This window comes from Equus quagga, chromosome 22 (assembly GCF_021613505.1).
Source record: "Equus quagga isolate Etosha38 chromosome 22, UCLA_HA_Equagga_1.0, whole genome shotgun sequence".
NCBI lineage: Eukaryota > Metazoa > Chordata > Mammalia > Perissodactyla > Equidae > Equus > Equus quagga.
Genome location: NC_060288.1, coordinates 25,650,232 through 25,673,470, shown reverse-complemented (window position 1 = coordinate 25,673,470; position 23,239 = coordinate 25,650,232). Strand labels below are relative to the sequence as shown.

The window sequence follows — 23,239 nt, the reverse complement described above, 5'->3', positions numbered from 1 at the left end:
GATAAGAGCAGTATTATTTACTTATATACTATGTTATGATTTTTAAAAGCAAATTTTTTGTTTTCATTTGATTTGCATTCAACTGTCTGAAATGTTTAAGTGACAGACAATTTGTGGTTAGAATTTTTACACAGTGCCATATTTTAACTAGAGGCTTACAGAGGTGTATAAATGGACAATTCACTTCCAAACACTTGGCTTGTGTGAGAACCATTGGGTAAAATAACTTGAGGAACATGTTTATGTGAAAATGATTTTCTAAGTGAGACGAGGTCTTTCTTTTACAATTTCCATTATACCATTTTAAGTGGTCATCTTAATAATATAGTGTTTGGGGGGGCAGGTGGGAAAAGAGAGAAGAAAGTACCCTGAATATGTAAATATATTTGCTCTAATATGAGCTCTGCAAAGTTGTGGTAGGACTAAAAACATGTATTTCCTTAACTCAAATATTCTCCATTTATAAGGAAAATTCTTGCCACTTAATTTTTTTCTTCATGGGGAAGTAATGACAACTAATTGTCTGCAATCTATGAGATTTTCTGAGCAAACGAAACATGTTCATATATAACTTCCTATTTTCAGGGTCATAAAAAGTTTGACTTTATAATACACCTTTCCTAACAGCTCCTGAAATGTAGACAGATGAGGAGGTGTTGTGGCCCAAATTTACCATTAGAAGATCAAGAGAATGCGATTTCCAAAAGGCCACTGAGTTAGTTAATAAGGGGACAGAAGATGAAACTAAGTCCAAGAATTTGATTGGGATTTTCAAACTGAAAAGCTAAGTATGATTTGGTCTTTGTTCTGAGAGCATTCACTCCAAGCTCTAGTCACTGTAGTTAAAACAAATATGCTAATAAAATACACAACAACAAAAAGAGCTTTATATGCTTTCTTTTGGTGACCTCTTGTAAGAAAGACATCAGTTTTGAAGAAAACTTGTTTTCTTTGAGACAGGTAGGAGAAGGTAAAGATATAGCCAGGAACTGAAGTGAGAATGAATAAAGTTTGTGATAGAGAAACGTCACTGTCTTTGCTAATCACCAGTGAGGGGGCTTGGCTCCTTCTAAATGTTTGTCTAGTCCAACATGGTCTATGTAAGATGTCGTAAACTGTTAGAGAGCCAGAACCGGAGTTTGTTGCTTTATCTAGCTTGGTGTTGTTAGTATTTAAGAGGATGCAAGACATAGGCAGATGAATGATGAATCCTCGTAGGAGTTTTAGGTAACAGTGCTTCTTGGAGTTCTCTAGCAGTTTGGTTAAGTTAAAAATGTTTCAGTGCTTTTGTGTTTCTCTCTCTGTGTGTCTCATCCTCTCCCTCTGTCTCTTTCCTCTCCTCCTTTGGTAAAGTCAAAAATGTTTCTGCTCTGGGCCATCCTGGTGGCATAGTGGTTAAGTTCATACGCTCCGCTTGGGTGGCCTGGGGTTTGCAGGCACAGATCCAAGGTGCAGACCTACACACTGCTTGTCAAGCCATGCTGCGGCAGCATCCCACATACTAAATGGAAGAAGATTGGCACAGATGTTAGCTCAGGGACAATCTTCCTCATCAAAAAGAAAAAAAAAGTTTGTGTTCTTTTGTGTTTCTCTCTCTTTCTCATCCTCTCCCTCTGCCTCTTTCCTCTTTCCCCCTCCCACTTTCCCTCCAGCGTCTTCTCTTGATCCCTCCCCCTACCATTTGTCTTTTGTCTCAGACTTTACTCAAATTGCAAACAATTATTTTAACGCTGCACAGTTGTCAACCCCTAGCTTCTATCTGCCTTCCAAATTAGAGTATTTCTTCCCTGGGGAAGTTTGCAGCCAGTCCACAACTGAGATCCAGGGAAGGAAGAGGACAGAATAGTGAAGGAAGTGGGTGGGACAAAGCAGTCAGAGTAGCTGTGGGGGCTCCCTGCTCAAAGCCAGTGCCAGCCCCATTCTCCTCCTCACCTCTCATCTCACAGGCTCCTTTCAATTCCTCCCACCTGAACAGAGACACACACACAAATGCAGACGTACACTCCACAAAGATATTTTTATCTCCCAGCAGGTATTATTTTCTCTCCCAGCTTTCCTGTTGGAAAGTCCATTTCCACTCTGCTCCCCGAAGACCACAGCTCAAGACTGTAAACTAGAGAAAAGCTGGAGCTGAATCCCACAGAGCAATCTGGAAGCTGCCAGGAGTGGCTTTTAATTAAAAAAATAATAATTCAAACCAGCAAATATGCCCAGATATGTTCAAAACACGTGTTCCTTTTTTTTTTTTAATTCTTGACATGATTCTGTGGTCTTACTAAAGATGGGAAAAAGACTCAACCTGACTTCCTGACTATAAGATCAAATTCCCTCTTCCATGGGAACTAGCAAGACATTAGTTTATTTTTGATTCCTATGATGTTTCTGATTCTTATTTCTCACCTGATAAAGGAAGAACATTTCCTCTTCAGACATATTTGATTATGTGTTCTTACGTCTCGTGATAATGGTATTAGTTGCTGGCAAGGCTCTTCAATTACTTTGTTTTTCCTTGTGATCTTCTGCCCTGAAGGGAGTTGTTTCTGTCTACCATTAATAAGTAACCATTTAGCACTTACTGTACATCAGGCACTATATCTTTTAGATCCTTTAAATAAGCACATAAAATAAATGAAGCTCAGAGAGAGACGAAACTTATTCAAGAAAATATCCCAGTGAAAAATAAATATCCCATGAAAAATAAATATCTCGTGTTTATTGTCATTTGTCTCTATGTTGCCTTTCACCTCACTGATTGATCCCAGCAGAGTTGCACGCCAGGAAAAGTCATCAGAAGTTTCTCTTCTGCCCCAGGCAGAGCTCAATCAATATGCCTTACATTTGCTTGGAATTGGGGTTTTATAAGTTGCTTAAACTGCTGTCTACCCTGTGCTTCTGTGGCTCTTAACCCTTTCCTGGTCTAATAGTCAGTACTCCTTAGTCAATGTATGTCATGATCCAAGTTATGACCCCATGCTAATAGGTTTAATGTGACAGATTTACATGACACTCTTGAAGAGATTGGTGGCGAAGGACTGAGCAAAAGGAGTAAAATCTTTTTTATCTAATATTTATTAGTAATATAATGTTCATTTTAAAAAATATTTGCTATAATTTTTGTTCGATTTATCAAATGAAAGCAAGCAACTATTAGGCTGTCATGAAACTTATATGAGCAGTAGGAACTTGAAAAAAGAAAGACATGAAGGAATGAACTGAGTAAAGATTCTGTTTGGGTGTAATACATAATTTCTAGTAAGCATGGTGCCAAGAATTTTAGTTTTTTTTAAAAAGTTGGGAAGAATATTTTGAAAAAAATAACTTGCACCTTTTCTAAAATACCTAATTGGGAGCATTTCTAATCATCAGCTTTAAAATACAAGGAAAATATACTGTGTTTGGTAAGCTATGATATGTATTTTATATATTGTTTCCTATCTTGTATGTTTATATTTTATGTATTCTTATGTATTTTACATAATCTTTCCGCTATTTGCACATCTTAAAAGGTAGATTTTAAATATAGGAACATCTGCTCTAGTCCCAAAGAAATATTCCTAAAAACCAGTTTCTGGGGTGAGTGACATGGTTCCCTTCCTGGATGAGATGACCCCCCAAGGTGCTATTATTGCATAAATGTCACCAATCATTCAGCACATTTTTAGGAGTCTTTGAAGTACAAGCTTACTGAAGGCACAGAAAAATCCAAAGAAATTTAAGTTAGAGTCCCTGCCTTTCAGGATCTAAGAATTTAGTTGGGGAAATAAGACATGTTTGCAAATTGCCCTGCAATTAAAGGCAGTATGGGTGGGCTCCACTTTTTACCACTTCAACACTCTCTTCGTTGAATTCTTCATAAATAGTCATTCATTCAACATTCATTGAGTATCCTTGTGTGGCCCTTAGGGGTTCAAAGGTGAATTAGACACGAACCCTCCCCATAGAGAGTCTATCAGGGAACATGAGACCTATAAAATTAGTTGTAATACAGAGGGAAAAATGAAAAGAGCCATGAAAAAGGAACAGATAAAATACTCTAAGGAGACTCAGAGAAGAAATAACTGATTTCTACTTGAAGAAAACAGAAGAGATGTCATCTATCTTAGAGCTTGAAATCCATAGGATTTGGATACAGAAAGATGGAGGAAAACGTCTTTCCGGGTAGAAGCAGCTTTGCGTAAATGGAAAGGTGTGGGGATGTAGCAAGCTGTAGAACTCACCTTTAGCGTTTAATAGGCAGCAGGAAGCCATTTGGAGTTTTCCAGGAGTAAAACGACGTGTTCAGAGCCACGTTTGGGGAACGTTAAACCTGGTGACTCTGTGAAGTCTAATTGTCCTGTCTATAACTCAGTCATTACATCCAGAACTTTTTCTCAAGTCTATGCAAAGCCTGAATCAATGGATTAGCTTAAACAAAGGGTACAGTTGAAATTTTGGTTGTTTTTGTGTGGATCTGCCCACCTGTGTTAGACTCTAAGAGCTAGTCTCCAAGCCTAGACTCTGTTCTCTCTGTCCTTGTGTCCATTTTGCACCTTGGTCATGAAACTTTCCCCAGATATTCAGTTGTTCTTTCCACGAGGACTTAAAAGAGAATTTCTCTCTATTCTCAATACCAGTTATACTTTTCTTAAGCAAACTTTTTGATCTTAAAAACACTCCAAATCATGTAACTAATCATATTTCCCTCTTTGTGTTGGAAACTAGATAAGCTGGAGCCAGATTTGTGTCCTATTTTTAAAATGTAGGGAGTACACATCAGGCATTTTTTCCACTCACCTCATAGCTGGTTTTATCTTATCTTTCTTCCTTTCAGTTTTCTTTTATTGTATCTTCTTTTCTTGCTATGCTTAATTTTACCATATCTCATTACACTTTTATACTTATTCTATCTTGAATAAGTTGATATAGATAAATACATACTCCAACTACTCCTTACATCCCATGAGCCCGATTTTCTAGAACTCGCGTTGACCTCCAGCTGAATCCTGCATTTTGCTTCTCTTTGTGGTCTGCTGCAGAATTTAAGTTTCTGGGCATCCATCCCATCTCACTCAGACTCTGCACTTATTCTGTTCCATCAAATTTTAGATCGAGCCTAGCTTTCATCATCTGGATTTGTTTTGTTGCTAACCCTCCTGCTTGTGTAGTCAAATCAAAAGAGGTCCCAGCAGACAGAACACACTGTGCAGAAATAACCTGGAAGGATAACTGGAAAAAGCCTAGATTTTTGCATGATGTCTTGTCCATTGTAAGTTCTCAATAAATACTTGCTAAATGGATGAGTGAACCTAGAGAAAGCCACAGCAGCACTAAATTATTTTTGAAGCCTTAAAGGGCAGTTTTTTCCCCACTGTTTATGTTTTGATTTAAGCCTAAGAACCTTAAATTCAATATATCGAAATATATGATGATAAGAGATCTTAGAATCATTTAATTTTCAATAACAATCTTAATATCCATAATGCTTTACCATTTACCCAATGCTTTCAGCTGTTATTGACTTAGTGTATCCTTGGAACACAGAGGCTTGACAAATGTTTGTGGGATGAATGACTAAGTACATGCATAAATGAATGAATGAGTGCATTTCATTGAATTCTTAGATTGCACTAATACATAGATGGTGCAGTATTATTTCCCACATTACAGATGATAAAACTGAGGCTCACTATCATGATGCCTGACAGAGTTAGGAATTAAATTGGGTGTTCTGACTTCTGCTATACTGCTCTTTCCTCTCCACAGTGTAATATCTAATATATTATTTATTCTCTACAGTATATGTATAATATAATACCATTCTTTCATGGACCCATGCTCAAAAACATGGAGTCATCTGATCCATCCCTCTACTTCTATTTAGGCACAATCTTAATACTTTCCCTTTGAAATGTTTTTCTCTTTGTTTCCATTCCATTGACGTCAACCTACTCTAGGTCCTCTAAGTGTAGCTTGTTATATCATCCTGTAAGCAGCTTCTTGAAATATTCCGTAAAGACATCCATAGAGATTCTAATCATATGCACTGATGCTGGGGAAGACAAAGCTAATTAATTATATGACACCCAAATAATAAATCGTCCATGAATTTTAAACTGTTTCTTTTTTCTAGCACAATTAAAACTATATATACTGTTTTAACCCTGCCATTCCCTCAAAGACTAATTTCAATTTAACTGAGATTTAGATACTCATAATTTTTCAGGAGCGCCAACGCAATGGACCAAGCAAGGTTTCTGTAGTTTCTAGTTTGGGGATCTTCAGGAATAGAGACTTCTTTAAGCAGCTTTATTTCATATATTTAGGTGCTGTCTCTGTACCTCATTTCAAGAGTGAGAAATTGTTAGTTGTCAAATGATATGATATGGATTATTACAGACCATTAGCGATATGCAGTAATTACTGATATTATATGCTATGGGAGGAGTTACTTAATTGTTGTACCCTGTAAAGACATTTGATAATATATATTCAAACTATTACATATCATGTATTCATTTCATGCAACCAGATTACATGCTAGACTATATTATTTGGCTTAATAATCACTGCTGGAGTTCACATTGTAGATGAAAGATAGTCCCTGTGTTTCCTATTCTCTTTTAATATGTGCATTTGTATTAATAGCATGATTTAATACATCACTTTAAAATTATATTGCACTTCGAACTGCATTTAGTCAAAAATTGACATCTTATGTGTGTGGAACCATAATAAGTTTAGCATTAAATTAAGGAGTCATCCCTCTGTTTGCTAAAATGTAGTATTTGTGAATTCTAGCATGTCCAAAGCTAGGTAATGAGATTGAAAAGTCGGTCTCAGATGTTACATTAATTTGTGAATTTTAACTTATGACTTATTAGCTTTAGGGAATTTTTCCATGATTACAGCCTAGCATCGTGTTTATATTTTGAAGTTGCTGAATCCCTTATGATTCTGGTTTAGAACACAATATTTCTACCACTGACATCGTGGCATGAGTCGCTCTGGTCATCTATGACTTACTGCAAAATGTAGTTATACTGCATACTACTGTGAAATTGGAAAATCTGTTCTGTGTGTGTTCTAATGGATGTAACGGTCATTAAGTATATGAGTCCTCTGACGTTGTAATCAGATGTGACTCAGTCTGTTAAATATCCATGAAACAACATCTGCTTCACAGAGTGACCTTCTGCTAAAGAATACTTAGCGTCTATTAGAGGATCATAGTGCAGATCTGCCTTATTTGAAATGCACTAAACTAGTCTACTGCTGTTTAGCAACTAGCTTGTAATAATTTATTGCAGTTAAATAAAGCTTAAAAAAACTCCATTAAATAATTATAGGGATTATATGCATTTCGAAAACCTTCGTGTTCTACCGAAATTACCCATTTAATTTCAGGGTTGGTTTGTTAAAAAAAGCTGAAATCTAAAGGCACATTAGGGGAGCTGTCAGATGCTGTTTTCTGTAGGTGTTAATAAAACCAGATGAAAAAAAAATCTGAAACAAATTAAAACCAAAAGCAATTTTACCATCTGTTGTATATTAATTAGAACTTTGTGTATCAAGGGTAAACTTGCTCTTAGAGAATGTCACCGAACACTCGCTTAATAGAATAATATGCAAATGTATTAGGTTATGGATTTATATGCAGTTTTTAATTCTAATTTATCTACAGTGAATCCCCAGGAAATTGGTAGTGTGTATAGATATGTATGTACACATATGTGTGTATATATATATATGTATAAAATGTTTTCTTTTCTTTTTTTCAGAGCAACCTGCAAACAACCAAGGCCAGTCCACCTTGCAGCCTTTGCCACCTTCCCATAAGCAGCACTCTGCACAGCATCATCCATCCATCACTTCTCTCAATAGAAACTCTCTGACCAATAGAAGGAACCAGAGTCCGGCCCCGCCGGCTGCTTTGCCCGCCGAGCTGCAAACCACACCCGAGTCCGTCCAGCTGCAGGACAGCTGGGTCCTTGGCAGTAATGTACCACTGGAAAGCAGGTAACGCCTATGTATGAGACTGTAAGGTCCTTTGATTGTTAGGACCACAGAACGTACCTGCACAGAAGATGCATATTCTACCGTAGTCAACAAACCATGTTTTTTTAACATCTAAAATTGAAAGATAAACTAGTCCAACCCTTTTCTCACTAAGAGAAGTTTATCATACTCATATACTCTGTGTTTTGTCTTCTCTAAGAGCAGTTCCAGGTTATTGCTACTTTTTTAATTGGTGGGGCAATGAAGTTGCCCATCCTTTTCGCACATTTCCTAGCCTACAAGAGATGAGAATGAATGGCTTCAGTGAAAATTTTCCTTACTGCTGTTTTTTTCCTGTTGTCTAAAAATTGTTAGGCATGTGGAGAAAAGGATGGAGATGTAAAATGTGATTCCCTGTCCCGTGGTTCAATGAACATATTTAGCATCTGCTTGGTCCTAGACATCAACTGCTTTCACAAATGACATTTTGTCCATTACATCATAAAATCGTAGTGGACTCCCAAGTGTGGTACTTCAGCTCAAGTCAGATGACCATTTGTTAAAGATATTTTAGTTTCTTGTAATATGAGGGGGGAGGGACCTACTCTCTGAAGTTCCTTCTAGCATTATTTCTCAAGACATTCCATTCACTCTCAGACAATTCTATTAGGAAATTTTTCCTTACAATGAATTTAAATCTCTGTTCCTGAAACTTCCATCCTCTAGCTGTAATCCTGCAACTGGTAATATGTAACAGTGTAAAATAATTTCACCCCGTTTCTACATGATGGCCCATGGGCTTCTCTCGGTCTTCTCTTCCAGAGGCCTCACCAGCTTAATGCTCTTTCTCTGTACACCTGCTGGTGTTGCAATGAGGTTCTTAAATTATGACTTCTAACACAGGCTGGCCCACAGGTGGCAACCTGTTCATACAAAAGTATAGATCAAGAAGAGCTGTTTTGAGCTCATCCATTTCATTTTTAAATGTCTCCAGGTACAAAAAAGTTTACCTCCTCTATTTGGGCAGAACCTCACCAGTCAACGTCTCCTTTGTATCATGTCTTGCACAAGCAAAGATTATGGTGTCCTACCGCATTGGTCTCCTATTGGCAGCCTTGCAGCAAAGTTCCCCTAACATTCCTTTTAGTATTTATTTCTTCCCTGCCCTGAACTTCCATTAGGCTCAGAGAAAAAACTCATCACCACGTGTAAAAGCCAGAAAATAGAAGACTCTGGACCTCTGAGAGACTGTCCCCCAAAATGCCCTGCGCTGTAGAGCCGCTGGCTAATGCTAGCATTTAAATTAGCTTCTGGGTCTCACAATGAAAAATTGCTGTTTTTTTAAACCAGTTCTGCCCTGAGGATGAGCTAGCAGGAGTCCTCACAGTTAGTTGTCAACAATAAAAATCTTCCTGTCTTGTCTTTTCTCTTGACCTAAGGACAAGATTCCAAAGAACTCTTGTCTTTTTATCTGTAGTGTCAGCCAAGAGTAGTTGAGTTTTATTGTTTATTTTGTATTATTGAAGATAGGAAGTACACGAGGAGTAGGCAAACAGCACATTTCTTCACTTAAGACAAAGAGTCGTGTACACAGATCTTTTTCCCTAAGGTTATTAGCACAGAGCTAAATTTACCCAGTGTAATTAATTAGCACACACTGAACAACTAATCAACACTGATTTACTATTGTCATTTGGAAAAATTTTATTAGGAAAAAAGTAATTTTCCAGTTGAGTCATCAGATTGAATATGGATAATTGCATTGTAGTTGACAATAATTGTTTTGACAAATATTTATGAAATGTGTCAAGTTGAGTCATCAGAAACGTGTTTAATTTTAAGGATGTTGTAAAGCACCAAAGCTTGAAAAACTGTGAGTGTCAATAGGAGAGTTGGTATTCCTTGAAGCTGTGTCTTATAGTATTGAGATTTGGAATCATTTTGGGGAAAAATGTGTTCTTTTCATTCCTCATATTGTGCTAATGAATTTCGGTTGCTGGGAAGTTAGAAAGGAAAGTAGCTGTTTGAGGACAACTCATTGTAGCTATATGTGAAATTGTAGCTGCTTTCTCTATATTCAGACCATGTAAGAAATCACTCTCAGGGCGATTTCAAAGCAATCCTGTTTGAAATTCTATTTCAAAGTGGTGCCATTAGTGAACCGTCAATGGAATTACATTTTATAGTTTTATGAATTGATGTGGGAAGAAAATCTACCACTTGATATTATCTCACATTTATATAAAAAATAATCTAAAAGATGTATATCATGCTAAAAAATTTTAATCTGTAGTATAGTTTTGTTATTTTCTCATTTTCCAACGTTCACATCTTGTAATAGTGCTAATCAAAAGAGCAAGTGGCATTTCAACTTGCAGGTACCTGGTGAATCAGCCTAGGCAGCGAAGTGACAGTCTCACACTGGACGGGCACAGTACTGCTGTGGTTTCTTTAATAGTCTCACTTGGCTGGAGCTCTCAAGGTGAAGAACCAGTCTTATTTATCATTGATTTTTCCTTTTTTAGTTAAGGCTCCCTATTGAGTATGATTCTCAGGCTCAGCTTCAGCTATATTAACAACTTCATCCAGACTTTGTGTCTGCCTTTAACTAGTTTTTCATCTAGTGTGTACTTTCATCTTTGCCAATTATTTCTATTTATACGTATACGCCTTTTACCAAGGCTCACTTTTCTGAAGCTGCCGTTTAAGGAGGATGCACTATAAAGTATGAAATTCAGTTATGTGTAGATAAGAATCGCTATTTCTTTCTCTTTGTCTCCTCCCCTCTTCTCGTTTCAGCGTATATTGATATAGTTGGTTACAATTTGGCACGTAATAACCCATGAAAATCTCAGTAATTTGTAGACTTATGGTTTATGTGAATTGGCAGAGAAGACATAAAAGGTTTTCTACCTTGTCCTGTTTCAGTGTACTTTCATGTTGATTTATTAAAAAGCTTCTTTTTTTTTTTTCGCCAGCAGTTTCTTGCTTTCATAAAAATGTTTATTTCCTTTCTCTAATGAATTTAACATTTGCTGCTGCTGGAGACAATCAATATTATTGTGTACTGTACGTTTCTACTCAGTAAATAGAGCAGTTCTGGTCTATAATCTCGAGTTTCAGATCTGGAGCCACATCAAGATCCAAATAAGCGTTTGCAGTTTATATTCTTATCTCATCATCTCCTATAAATAACAATCCGTGCCTAGATATAATACCAATACTTGCCTAGAGTTTTCCTTAAAATTCCGTTTCTTTGAGCTCACTATTTCGTATACTTTGTATTCACTTTTAGGGCGTTTGATAGCCTGTAGCTCATCTTTTGTTTATTTTATACTTCAGCTGCTTCAGTGCATAATAATAGCTGCTGCCAGAATATAGAGCAGCTGAGGCAAAGCTTAGACTTGACCCAGTAAGGCGGCAGCACTTAAAGGTGTGGAACGGGCACTCATGGAGAAGCCCTGACCTTCAGGATTGTAAAGTTAACCGCCTGCAAGTTCCTCATTTATATATGTGAATTAAGCAGCTTAGTAGTTACCTATTAGATGTTAACCAAATGGTTCATTTGTAGCCATTTAATAAAAGATTTATTAAAGTCTGGTTTTATTATGAAGTCCACTCTGGCATTGATAGTTCATTAGTTATGTTCCTGTAGCTTTTTACCTTGTAGTTCAGTAATGCTTTGCTAATTATTAATGTATGACATTGCATATTAAATTACCTCTTTATTATTGCATTTTTAATTTAAATATCGAGACATCCTGGGCTGCTTTAATGGGAGATCAATTCTGCATCTTTAAAAAAATAAAATACGTAGGCAGAAGTATTATTTACTAATCTAAGGTATTCTTCTTTTCTTCCCCCTCTTTTGTCTTCACTCTAAATGGTTCCAGGGAAAGGCAAGACAATCATCTGAGCATCGGATCTAGGCCAGCCTTGCCTATTAGAAGTCTAGGCAACAGCCTACACATTGCGGCCTTATAGTACCAGGGAAAAGCTTTCCCGGTTGAAAAACTGTACCTCCGCCTGCGTGCTGATAACCAACTACCTTTAGAAAGGTAGTAAGTAGTAAGATCCTCCATAATTAAAGATAGAGCTTTAAGTAAAATATCCCTGGGAAGGTAATCTATTGTCTTAAGTTTACTGACTGGTGCCATATCCTTTCATTAAAGGTAATTTGGGGAGATCCACAGGCAGCTGTGGGGAAAGAGAATATCACAGAATATGGGAAAGAGATGCAGAAATGAAGAAGCTAAGGTTACTGAATACAAACTTCAAAATTGGATCTGGGCTTAGGCTAAGAAATTCTTAATTAATTTTTGAGAGTCTCGCCATCTCCATTTGTTAAAAACAAACGACAACAAAAAAAACCCTGGTAAATTCATCTAAGATTACATAGTAATGAATAGTAAAAATCAATTGGAATCTAGATCTCTTGAAATATTTCACCTTTAATAACTTATGGTATTTCTTAAAAGGCCTGTGCTGGCATATCTGTGCATTTGTAAGAATAACAGGAAGAAAGAGGAAGAGGGACATGTAAGGATTTGCCAGGAGGTGTTTATGTTTAAGGCTCATTTCAATTTGAGGCTTAAAAACTTTGGCTCAGTGAAAGGAGGATAATGGAGGAAGCTATTGTGATCCTAATTCAGTGCCTACACTCTATGATGACTATGCAATTTATCATCAAACTGGGACAATTTGAGCGAGAAAGGGGAATATGAAGAGTTACTCTGGAATTGCAGGCATAAATTGAGGCTGTCCTGAGCCAAGAGGGACATATGGTTACCCTACTAAGTTTTATTCCCAAGAGTAAAGTTGCTTTTAAGTTATCTTATACATAAAATGTATAATAAGATAGAGATGAAGTGAGGGGCCAGCCTGGTGGCACAGTGGTTAAGTGCACACATTCCACTTTGGCAGCCCGGGGTTTGCCAGTTCGGATCCCAGGTGCGGACCTACACACTGCTTAGCAAGCAATGCTGTGGTAGGCGTCCCACATATAAAATAGAGGAAGATGGGCACGGATGTTAGCTCAGGGCCGGCCTTCCTCCGCAAAAAGAGGAGGATTGGTGCTAGATGTTAGCTCAGGGCTAATCTTCCTTAAAGAAAAAGAAAAACAGGTAGAGATGAAGTGAGAGAGGTAGTGGAAAAGCTGCCATTGGTTGAATACAGATATGACTATCAGCTTGAACATTTCTAGTTTCTATTGCCAACTTGTAGCAAATATTTAATCTTTTGTCAACCCCATCACAGAAAAAGCTTCTGTTGGCCACCAAAATACATAACTCCTAAAATAATACATAAAATATTTGTCTTTATTTTCTTCTCATAACATCAAGAGAACAAGAGGGAACATATATTGAATGAAGTCTTTTTCAAGAAGTTCAAATTTAATTTTTTGTGTGTGTGATTTTTTCTTTATTAATGTTATGATAGATTACAACCTTGTGAGATTTCAGTTGTACATTTTTCAAATTTAATTTTTTAAGTGTAAAATGTTAGATATCAAGGTAAATCATGTATTCACTAAAAATGTAAAACAAAGATAAAATTTGGTCCTGAATTTACTCAAAGAATGAATATCCATGTGTCTCCAGCAGCATTATAATTTGGGTTCCAAAACCATTCTCTTACACTGTAACAGAGAGCTCATTCTAAAGTACAAGATAAAGATTCAAAGATGATTACGAAGATAAGTGAAAGCAAAAGCATGATTTTTTAATATGAGATTATTATTAACCAGTTGTAATGCTACAGTCTCCATTTGGTTGTTTAGCAGGCATCATGCCATTAATTAAAATGAGAAAGTGGCCTGTGGACTGATAGCTCCAAAAGGAAGGTCATTAAGTCAATATTGGTAGATATTCCTGAGTAAAACGTAGTGGCTCTAGCGGGGATACAAACACAGTTTAGCATCATGAGACGAGCATGCGCTTTGCAGTCAGATAGACCTGGTTTTTAACCCTGGCTCCATCATTTAACTATCTATGTAGTCATCTGCAAATTATTTAAACCTGAGGTCCATTCCAATGCAATAATAGTACCTACTCAACATAGTGCTGTATTAAATGAAATATTGTAAATAAAGCACCTAGCACATGATATGCGCTCCAGAAATATTTTTTAAATTATGATCGAGTAATAATAACAACCATTGCATAGATAAAATAACCTCGTTGGTTAACAGTTGAACAAATGTCTTTTATCATTTAGTAGCTCTCTTCTCTCCAGTAGATAGGGAAAATATTTGTCTTAACTGGAATTTTTATGTCTAATTTATCTTTATGTGTTAGGTAGGCCAAGCCTACACCATAATTTTACCGGAATAAAATCTCTTCGTTTTTTCACTATTCCTGTCATTCAACAAAAAGTAGGCAAATTTTTGCAGATAGGAATCCCAAGCCTGTTAATTTTGTTCTTGAGAAGAAAAAAGAAATCTTCAAATTATAATGAAAGGCAACTATTCATATCCTTGAAACATTTAATTAACTAAAGTATTAAATGTTTGGAATGAATGAGTAAAAGCCTTGATAGATGCATTGTCTCCACATCAGTCAGAAGTTAGACCCCAGTTTTATTTAAGGTGTTTAAAGCCTTAGGTGTCTTTTGAGCCTGATGAAGGCACTGTGCAATAGAGTAGGAGTGTTATTTTGTTTAATTGACGTGAACTAGTTTCTTTTTAATAGCAATTAAGACACCAAGAAAGTGTGCATTAATCATTTGCTTAAATGATTTTGGAGAGCATAATTCCAACAAATTGCAAATACCAGATACTCTGATAATGTTTGGTTTTGGATAACCAGCAATCTGTATAAAATATTCATATATGGTAACCTTAATTTCCATAGTACCTAGGGAAATGAATTCTTAATTACTTCTAACACACTTCTAGTCACTTCGCTGAACAGGATCAAAGTAAAAGGTCATTTATGCCCTTACTTTGGTCATAGCTAATGACTGTGCTTTCATCATTATCTTTTTCTGAATATGACTGTTCATTTTGAGGCATCCCTCTTCCTCTTCCTCAGCGACTGCTTTGTGAGGTCTTTCTTTTATTCTTTTGCTTTTCATTAATATTGTCGTTGAAAATGCGTTTTAGTCCTCTTTCCTTGAGATGTGCGTGTGCGAGTTTGTGTGTATGAGTTCTACTTAACGTCATTACTACATGGTGATTTTATCTTGTCCTAGAATTAATTTTTGTCCAATTTTAAAACTGTATGCTTTTCTCTAAAATTTCATCCTCTGGTTTATCACCAATTAATATATACCCCTCAAAGATATTTGCTTATCTTTTCCTGTGTTTCTTCATTTTGCCTTGACATAGTTTTGCCCATTTTCTTTCTTTCTCCTTTAATTTCAAACCTGAGGTAAGCCTGTTTGCCGTTACACCATTCTCAGAACCCTTTCTTAGCCCATAAGATTAAATTCTTGGGCATGTGATTAACCAAGTAAGCTTAATAAATTCCATTTGCTCACCCCTCTGATTCTACTATGAGCCTCTTGATGATTTCTTAGCATCTCACCTCCTATTCTGAACTGCTTAAAATACTGCTCCCAGAAGTGATCCGGTCCCAATTACACACCCCACACTAATGTAATCAGCATTACTTCTCTCTGGTCGTGGCGCACTAGAAAATGCATTGGTTTGGGGACAGACAGAGCTGGCTTAAAATCTCAACATCCTACTAGCTGTGTAACCATGGGCGGATTACTCATACATTTCCATCTTGTTTTTTTCCATATAAAATGAGTGTGATAATACTGCAAAAAGATTTTATAAGGATTCAGTGAAATGTCCTCTGTAAAGTACCTGGCACTTTTGTTTCTTTGCTTTTCTTTCTTTTGCCAATTTAAAAGTAAAATAATTGATTTAGTATTTACAAAGGTAATTGACAACTACCACAGCAGTAAGACTTGGTAAAGGCAATGAAAGCTGCCAGGAACTTACATGTTGATTCATTTTTGTGTACAATTAGATAGTTTTTTCAGCTTTGGAGATAGGTATTTTTTTATTGTGAGAAAATCACTATGTTCTCAATTTAACTGGGGTGACGTCCTGGAGGAGATAAGCCATGAAGTAAATTTTCAAAGAAAGGATTTGTTTTAGAAAAAGGCAACAGTGATACTATGGGGAGGAAATTATCTGAGATAGTTGTGGGGTAGTGGTGTTTCATCCAATAAAGCCTGGATGCATTCATTCATTCAGCAGATGGTTATGAAAGTCTTAACAGTGTACCACTATGAAAAACTCACATTTGTTATAGAGGACCTGGAGATGTTGTGACGTCTTTTGATCAAGATGGCCCATATTCCAGAACAAATCTCAGCATTGAAATTAATCTTAGGGATTATCTACCCTTACCTTCTTTTTAAGGCCCATTGAGACTGAGTAAGCTGGGTCATATGACTGGTTAGTGGCAGCACTCAGCTGGACCTCAGGTCCAAGACTCTAAATTCATTACTTTTTCTTCTGGTAGTTTCTCCAGACTTTTTTTTACTACATCTGAAAGGGGGGAAGAAAGCACTCAGTCCCAAAATATATGTATTTATTAAATTTTACAGATGTAGCAATGTACTAATCTTATGCACATCATCATGCATATATAAAACTAAAAATTTAAAGGATGAAATGAAATAAATAATATCCTAAAATTATTTTATTTCAAACTATTAAGTAATTTTGTTCGTTTAATAAATTATTTTTTAAATATAAATTTATGAGTTATGTATCAAATATTATTCATACCTTAAACATTTTTCAATCCTAACAATTATATAAACTTCTCTTTGAAAAATAAAAATTATATGTATTTAGATTATACAATGTGATTTTTTTAAGGTGTACAGCATGATGATTCAATATATATGCATTGTGAAATGATTGCTACAATCGAGTTAATTAACACATCCATCATCTCATATAGTTAACCTTTGTTGTGTGTGTGTGGTGAGAACACTCAAGATCTACTCTGTTAGCAAATTTCAAGTATACAATACAGTATTATTAACTATAATCACCAGGGTGTACGTTGGATCCCCAGCATTATTACTCTATAATTATTCTATAATATTATTCACCTTATGGCTGAAAGAGCAGTATTTCCCCATTTCCCCACCCCGAGTCCCTGGCCCCAGCAACCATCATTCAACTCTCTGGTTCTACAAGTTCAGCTTTTTTAGATTCCACATGTAAGTGAGATCGTTCAGTATCTGTTGAATTTTGGCTAATTTCTCTGATATTCTAGCAAACTAATTGGAAGTTGTTGCATTTTCATGTTTTTAAATAAACAAGGACAAAACCCATTAAAATACCATGTTTTGCAGACTTTTAAGCAGTTTAGAAAAGGGAAAATTGTTAGAGATGACAATCATTGTTCTTGGCAACAAAATCATATATTGATGGGAATATTTCCAAATGTAAGTTTTAAAAATATTCTCTCTGGACTAAGAGTTTCTTTTGAGAAATAGTGCTTTCTTAGTCATTCTTGAATACTGCCTTTACCTTGAAGGGGCAGATTAATGATTTTTTCAGAAATATATTCTCGATAGCATACTACTGACAGCGGCTTGTCATCACAGACATGGTCAGCAAATTGAGACTCTTCTTTTTTTATATATTTAACTCATTTTTAAGGATTATAACTCTTTTGGCTTCTTTGCCATGAGCCATCTGGCTAACTTTTTTGTGGTTAAAAAAGATTTTCAAGATCACTGTACAACTCATCCTAAAGTATTGTGAAGAATATTGTGTTTAATTAATCACACAAGCTGCAAAAACTAAAAGATGGGGGCATGGCTATCAACTCCTCTACCTGGCAAACCCTTACACTTCTCTCAGGAGACCTCACAGACATTAGTGACTTTCTAACAAAAGGACTGATTGGAGGCTCCACTATCATCAGTGTGTTGAATATTATAAATGCTTAGTGTCTTTCTAATTTTTTAGATAGGACATAAATATAAATAAAAGTTTGTTTTATACACAAGTTAAGATACATACCTTATATAGACACTACTACTATGTTACGTAATTGGTTAAGAACATAAGCTTTAGGCCCAAAAAGACCTGGCTTTGCCCCTATATAAATTTTGACAAAAGAAGCCTCAGTTTCCTCATCTTAAAAAGTAGATTTTCTGGGGGCCAGCTCCGTGGCTGAGTGGTTAAGTTCGCGCGTTCTGCTGTGGTGGCCCAGGGTTCGGATCCTAGGCGCGGACATGGCACTGCTCGTTAGGGCACATTGAGGCGTCGTCCCACGTCCCACAACTGGACGGACCTGCAACTAAGATATACAACTATGTACGCGGGTGGGGGGGGGGGGGGGGTTGGGGAGATAAAGCAGGGAAAAAAAAAAAAAGATTGGCAACAGTTGTTAGCTCTGGTGCCAATCTTTAAAAAAAAAAAGTAGATTTTCTGATACACACAGGGATTTTGTGAAGTTTAAATTAGGTAATATTTTCTTTGCACACAATGGATAAGTGCTCAGTGAGCTTCATTTAAACTGCTTTCTACTCGTTGGACGGGTTGTTTTCTGTTTTGTTTTGTTAAGTACTTCTTGTTCACTTTCACACGTCTTATTGATTAGGATACCTTCAAGATCTCTTACAACCCTGAAATTCTTGTACTCTTCATCAGTTTACATCTCTACCTGGAATTCTTCTGTTTATCTAGATCACACTTCTCAGATTTATAGAAAGAACTTCGCTGAACAATTTTAAGCATAGATGGCCATCAGTAATTAAGTGAATTAATAATTAAATAGATTAACTCTTGTTCAAATACCACATAGGAATTTTAAGATGTTCTTTTTCATTTCCATTTTAATTTTAATATATTTAGTATGTAATAACTGCCAACAGTAGGTGTAATTGACATCTTAAAACGTGTAAGAAAATGTCTAATATAGATTTGTGAGTTTGATGCCATGGTTTTACCAGTAAAATAACTAAAATGTGAAACAAAGGCTGTTAACCTATTTTAACCTTCTCGATAGTGGTAAAAAAATTCTGCATATTTAATCCTGTTGTTCACTTCTTAATACTCTCAAACAAACTCTGTAATATGATTTGGTGCTCGGTTATAGACATGTCTAAGTTAAAATAAGTCATAATAAAAATATTGTGCTTCCTGTCATAGCCTTATATATTTTACACAGCTATCGTTATACTTAAATTTTATATCATATAAGTCTCTCACTTAAGACAGAAAAGTAAATGTGAAAGATGGTAAAGAATTCACTAAAATATATTTCCCACAAATCACCTTAATACTGTCTAGAATTTTGCCTCCCAATCTTCAGACATCAATTAACATATAATGCTGGACTTACTGTGAACATGTTTGTATATTCAATATAATTATAAATTGATACAGAGGCAGGTGCTAAAATGTAGCATTATTAATACATTTATATTGCAAAATTTTTTTGCAAAATATCAAAAACAATTTTCGTCTCAAACTGCTTTTTGTACAACCACTAATAGCTCATATTAATTCAGGTAACAACAGTGAAATGTATCTTGTTTATAAGCTTTTCATTTAAGACATTTTTCTTGCTGGGATCACCTCCTGGTGTGAAAGTTGTCCAAAGATAATAGCACATCAATTCAAAAGTGTAATAGATTTGAGACCGCAACATGCTATCAGCATGAAGAAGTATTTTATCAGTCTTACTAACTCACTGTATCACAGCCAGAATCATTACATATTTTTTCTTTTGTTTTCATGTCAAAATATGTAATTTACATTCTCATGTTGATTACTACTTGGGAGATGTTTAATTTTCTTATTTAAAATATTTTTCTTTAAAGTGCATACCATAATTAATTTAAAGGTAATAGAAGAAGAGGCATTTTAATTAGTAGAAGTCTAAAATATTCTCTTTTTGCAATTCAAGGGTACATAATATATTACTTCCTGTAAAACAGTTCCAATTAAATTTACAGTAATAATACCTTTATATTAGAAGCAAAAGAACGAATCCATTTTGAACAAACCTTGGCCAATTCTTAGAAAATTTGCACACACATACACACACATGCACACATGCATCTTTTCTAGACTCATCCTATTTAAAAGTTAGCAGAGGTTAAATTATTAAAATGCAAGGAGAAAAATATTGAAGTTTAGTTTATTATTGACTCACTCTAAGTAAATTTTATTATTCTTAGCTGGTTCATCTTTTTATCAATCTGTAAGACAAGTCTTTTCAGTTTTTAGATCCCATATGTGAATTTTTATTCTTAATTATAGCTTCAGTAGGTAACTACTGGAACCACAGTGGTTATTGAAGAAGTTAATTAGAAACTAGTCCTCCAAATACTTTGTACTTTCCTCATACCACTTAAGTACTCTACCAGGTTCTCCTGCCCCCACCCTTGAAAGCATGTTTTAAAATAATATCTCAAGGATGAAAGAAAACACTTTCTCTTCAACCGTAATAATGAGGATTCAGTGTGGGATTGTTTTTCCAATCATGTTGGAATTCTGCTCCCTCTAAACTTCAGTAAGAGAATTTTTTTTATCACGTTGCTTTGTACATCAGAAGCCACCGCTGCTGCAACCTTTGTCAGGGTGTGGTTATGCGTCCACCCTGGCCAGTACTAGGAACATCGCCTTGATTGTCACTACTTTGTCCTCAGCAGCTTCTAAGAAGGAGACAAGTTAGGAAGAAGGCCTGTTGTGCATGAAAATATTTTTATCTCTTTTCCTTCTCCTCAAAATAGCAGTTGTGTAAAGAGATAAGGTTATATTTATGTATTTGTATGTATGTGCGTGCGCTCACGGTGCTTTAGAAATATTTAGAATTGAGGTTTCCAGAAGTGTCTGCTAATAGAGAAAGAAAAGGATTAGAAGTAGCTCTTTCTTTCCTATATAAATTTTAATAGAGGTAATAAATTGAAGCAAAGTTTTTAGAGGTAAAAAGAATACTATATAAAAATTACTCCAGCCAGGAAGTTTAAGAATAGAGAAAATAGCATTGTCTCTATGAAGAAAGTAGTGAAACCTTTTGGGAAGTTGTAAATACCCAAGGTGAATTATCAACTAGACTGCTACATGATTCACCAATCCAAGTATTAAGTTCAAAGAGAAAAGGAAAGAGAACCTTGTAAAGAAGGTACTTATGCAATAGGATAGTATGTTGGTGAAAGTTTTATCAGCACCTGGAAATACAGATACTGTCAGAAACAGAAAAGGATCAAAAGAGAACAGAAGCTGCTGTCTCATTTAGAGGTAAAGTAAAGGCCAATATACATGGCAGATACAGTCATGCATCACCTGAGGATGGGGACACATTCTGAGAAATGCATCGTAAGGTGATTTTGTCGTTGTGTGGACATCATGGCGTGTACGTACACAAACCTAGATGGCATAGCCTATTCCACACCTAGGCTATATGGTACTAATCTTCTGGGACCACCAGGGACCACTGTTGTACGCCATCCATCCGTAATCCAAAGGTCATCATGAGGCACGTGACTGTGCTTAAAAATTGCAATGAGGTTAGCAAGGATGAGGGAACCAATTTTTTAACAAATAGATGAATTTGAAAGGGATGAATAGTAAAGGGAGATGTTGGAAGTAAAAATTAAGAGTGAGATGACATAAAACAATGAAAAATGTTTAAGCCAGCTGATCCTGAGGTCAGAAGGATTGAGCCTGGTATTGCACAAATTCCATTTGTTCTAAATTAGCTACTTGATGTGAGCTACCAACGGTGACCTTTGAAGTAAGAGTCTTTTGAATTGATTTTCTGATTTGCTCTACAAACTTAATGAGAGTCCTGAAGTTCAACTGAAGCTAAGAAACGAATATGCCGATACCTTATTGCAGTGGTTCTCAATGTGTGGTCCCTGGACCAGCAACATCCTCTCCTGGGGTTCCGGCATGCTGTTTTAACAAGCCCTCCGAGGGACTCTGATGCAAGCTAAAGATTGAGAACCATTGCTTTAATGTATGGAATGGTCTCTAAGTACCTTTCTGCTCAAATTGGTGGCCTAACCCTCAACTACATAAGTTCACGGGGCCCTACCAAAACCTGTGCTTCCATAATTAGTCTGGTTGAACTGTTTTCATGTGAAAGATAAGTGACTGCAGAATACCTTTTGCAGTCTTATGCAGATGCTAGTGTGGGTGGGCTTATCCCTGAAAATTCTTAGCAGCCTCTGCAATCTCTTAGTTCTGGAATCTTACAGAGCTCTGAGGGCCATCATGTTCGACTGATGGAGATTTCTTTCCAAGTAGCTAGGTACAGTAAGTAATTGTACTAGATGTCTCTGGATATCTGTTGAGAATCAGTTGCTAAAAGGTAAGGAAAACAAACAGGAACCCAGCCTTGCTTGAGTAAGAACAGGTAATTTTTTATATGGGCTTTCTTGCTTTCGTTTTCTGTTCAATAGCTGCCAGAAATTTTCTGTTTCCTTGCATCACTCTCTAAAACACATCCTTTAAATAACCTGCCTTTTCAGCCTTTTAATCAGTTATAAACACATTGCTAAATACACCTTTAGTAGATAATCCAGTTCGCTTTGGAATTTAAAATTCAGAGCTTGATAGTGAAAATTCTAAAGACTGTGATAATGAAGCACAGGTTTTAAGTGTTCAAATGCTTGGACAGTAGTTAGTATCATCTTTCAGGTATATCGTTTCTTTCAAGTATATACTGACAAATATTTTGGGCTCTTTTAATTCCTCCAGATTTAGTAAATATACTCTCAGTTACAGACTACAGATAATTAAATGAGATAGATAATGGGCAATATGGAAGGAAGATAACACATAGTAATTAAATGTTGTATATTTTGACAATTTTTAAGAAGTACTTTATCTTAAATGAATTTTAGGCAAACTGTCCATTGTTTTGACATCATCAAGTGACTAAAGCTATTTTGAACTCAGTAGTTAATTTTAGCCTTCATATATTTCCAGGTAAATTTAATCCATAAGTGTGGGATTCATTTGCTTTAGATCTGAAAATGTCATTTTGGAAGAGTCGTTTGATGTTGAGGAAATCTTGTGAGACCTTTAATAAGCCTCTTAAATCCAGGAAGTTATATTTTGCCAGAAGGAAAAGGAACCTGTAGCTTAAACTTTCCTTAGCTCTTAAGTGAGAACTTCAGATTCTGAAAAGGTGGTAAATTTTGCCAAGTATAGGCAATCTTTCTTCTCATTGGTGCATTGTCTTTGAAATCAGAGCATCTAATTTGAATCAGGCAATCTATAGTCTAGGTAAATGTTTTATTGATTTGCCTAGAAACATAAGTA

At 35.9% G+C, this 23,239-nt stretch overlaps 1 protein-coding gene across 5 annotated transcripts in view; it reads left to right on the top strand.

Moving 5' to 3' along the window:
- The window catches only part of TENM3 (teneurin transmembrane protein 3), a 582,429-nt gene that overhangs the window by 393,999 nt on the left and 165,191 nt on the right, over positions 1-23,239 (top strand). For all 5 annotated transcript variants that reach the window (XM_046648641.1, XM_046648644.1, XM_046648643.1 and 2 more), the window contains one exon: positions 7,758-7,995. In XM_046648641.1, the coding sequence (XP_046504597.1) occupies positions 7,758-7,995 (238 nt within the window). The remainder of the gene's footprint in view (positions 1-7,757; positions 7,996-23,239) is intronic.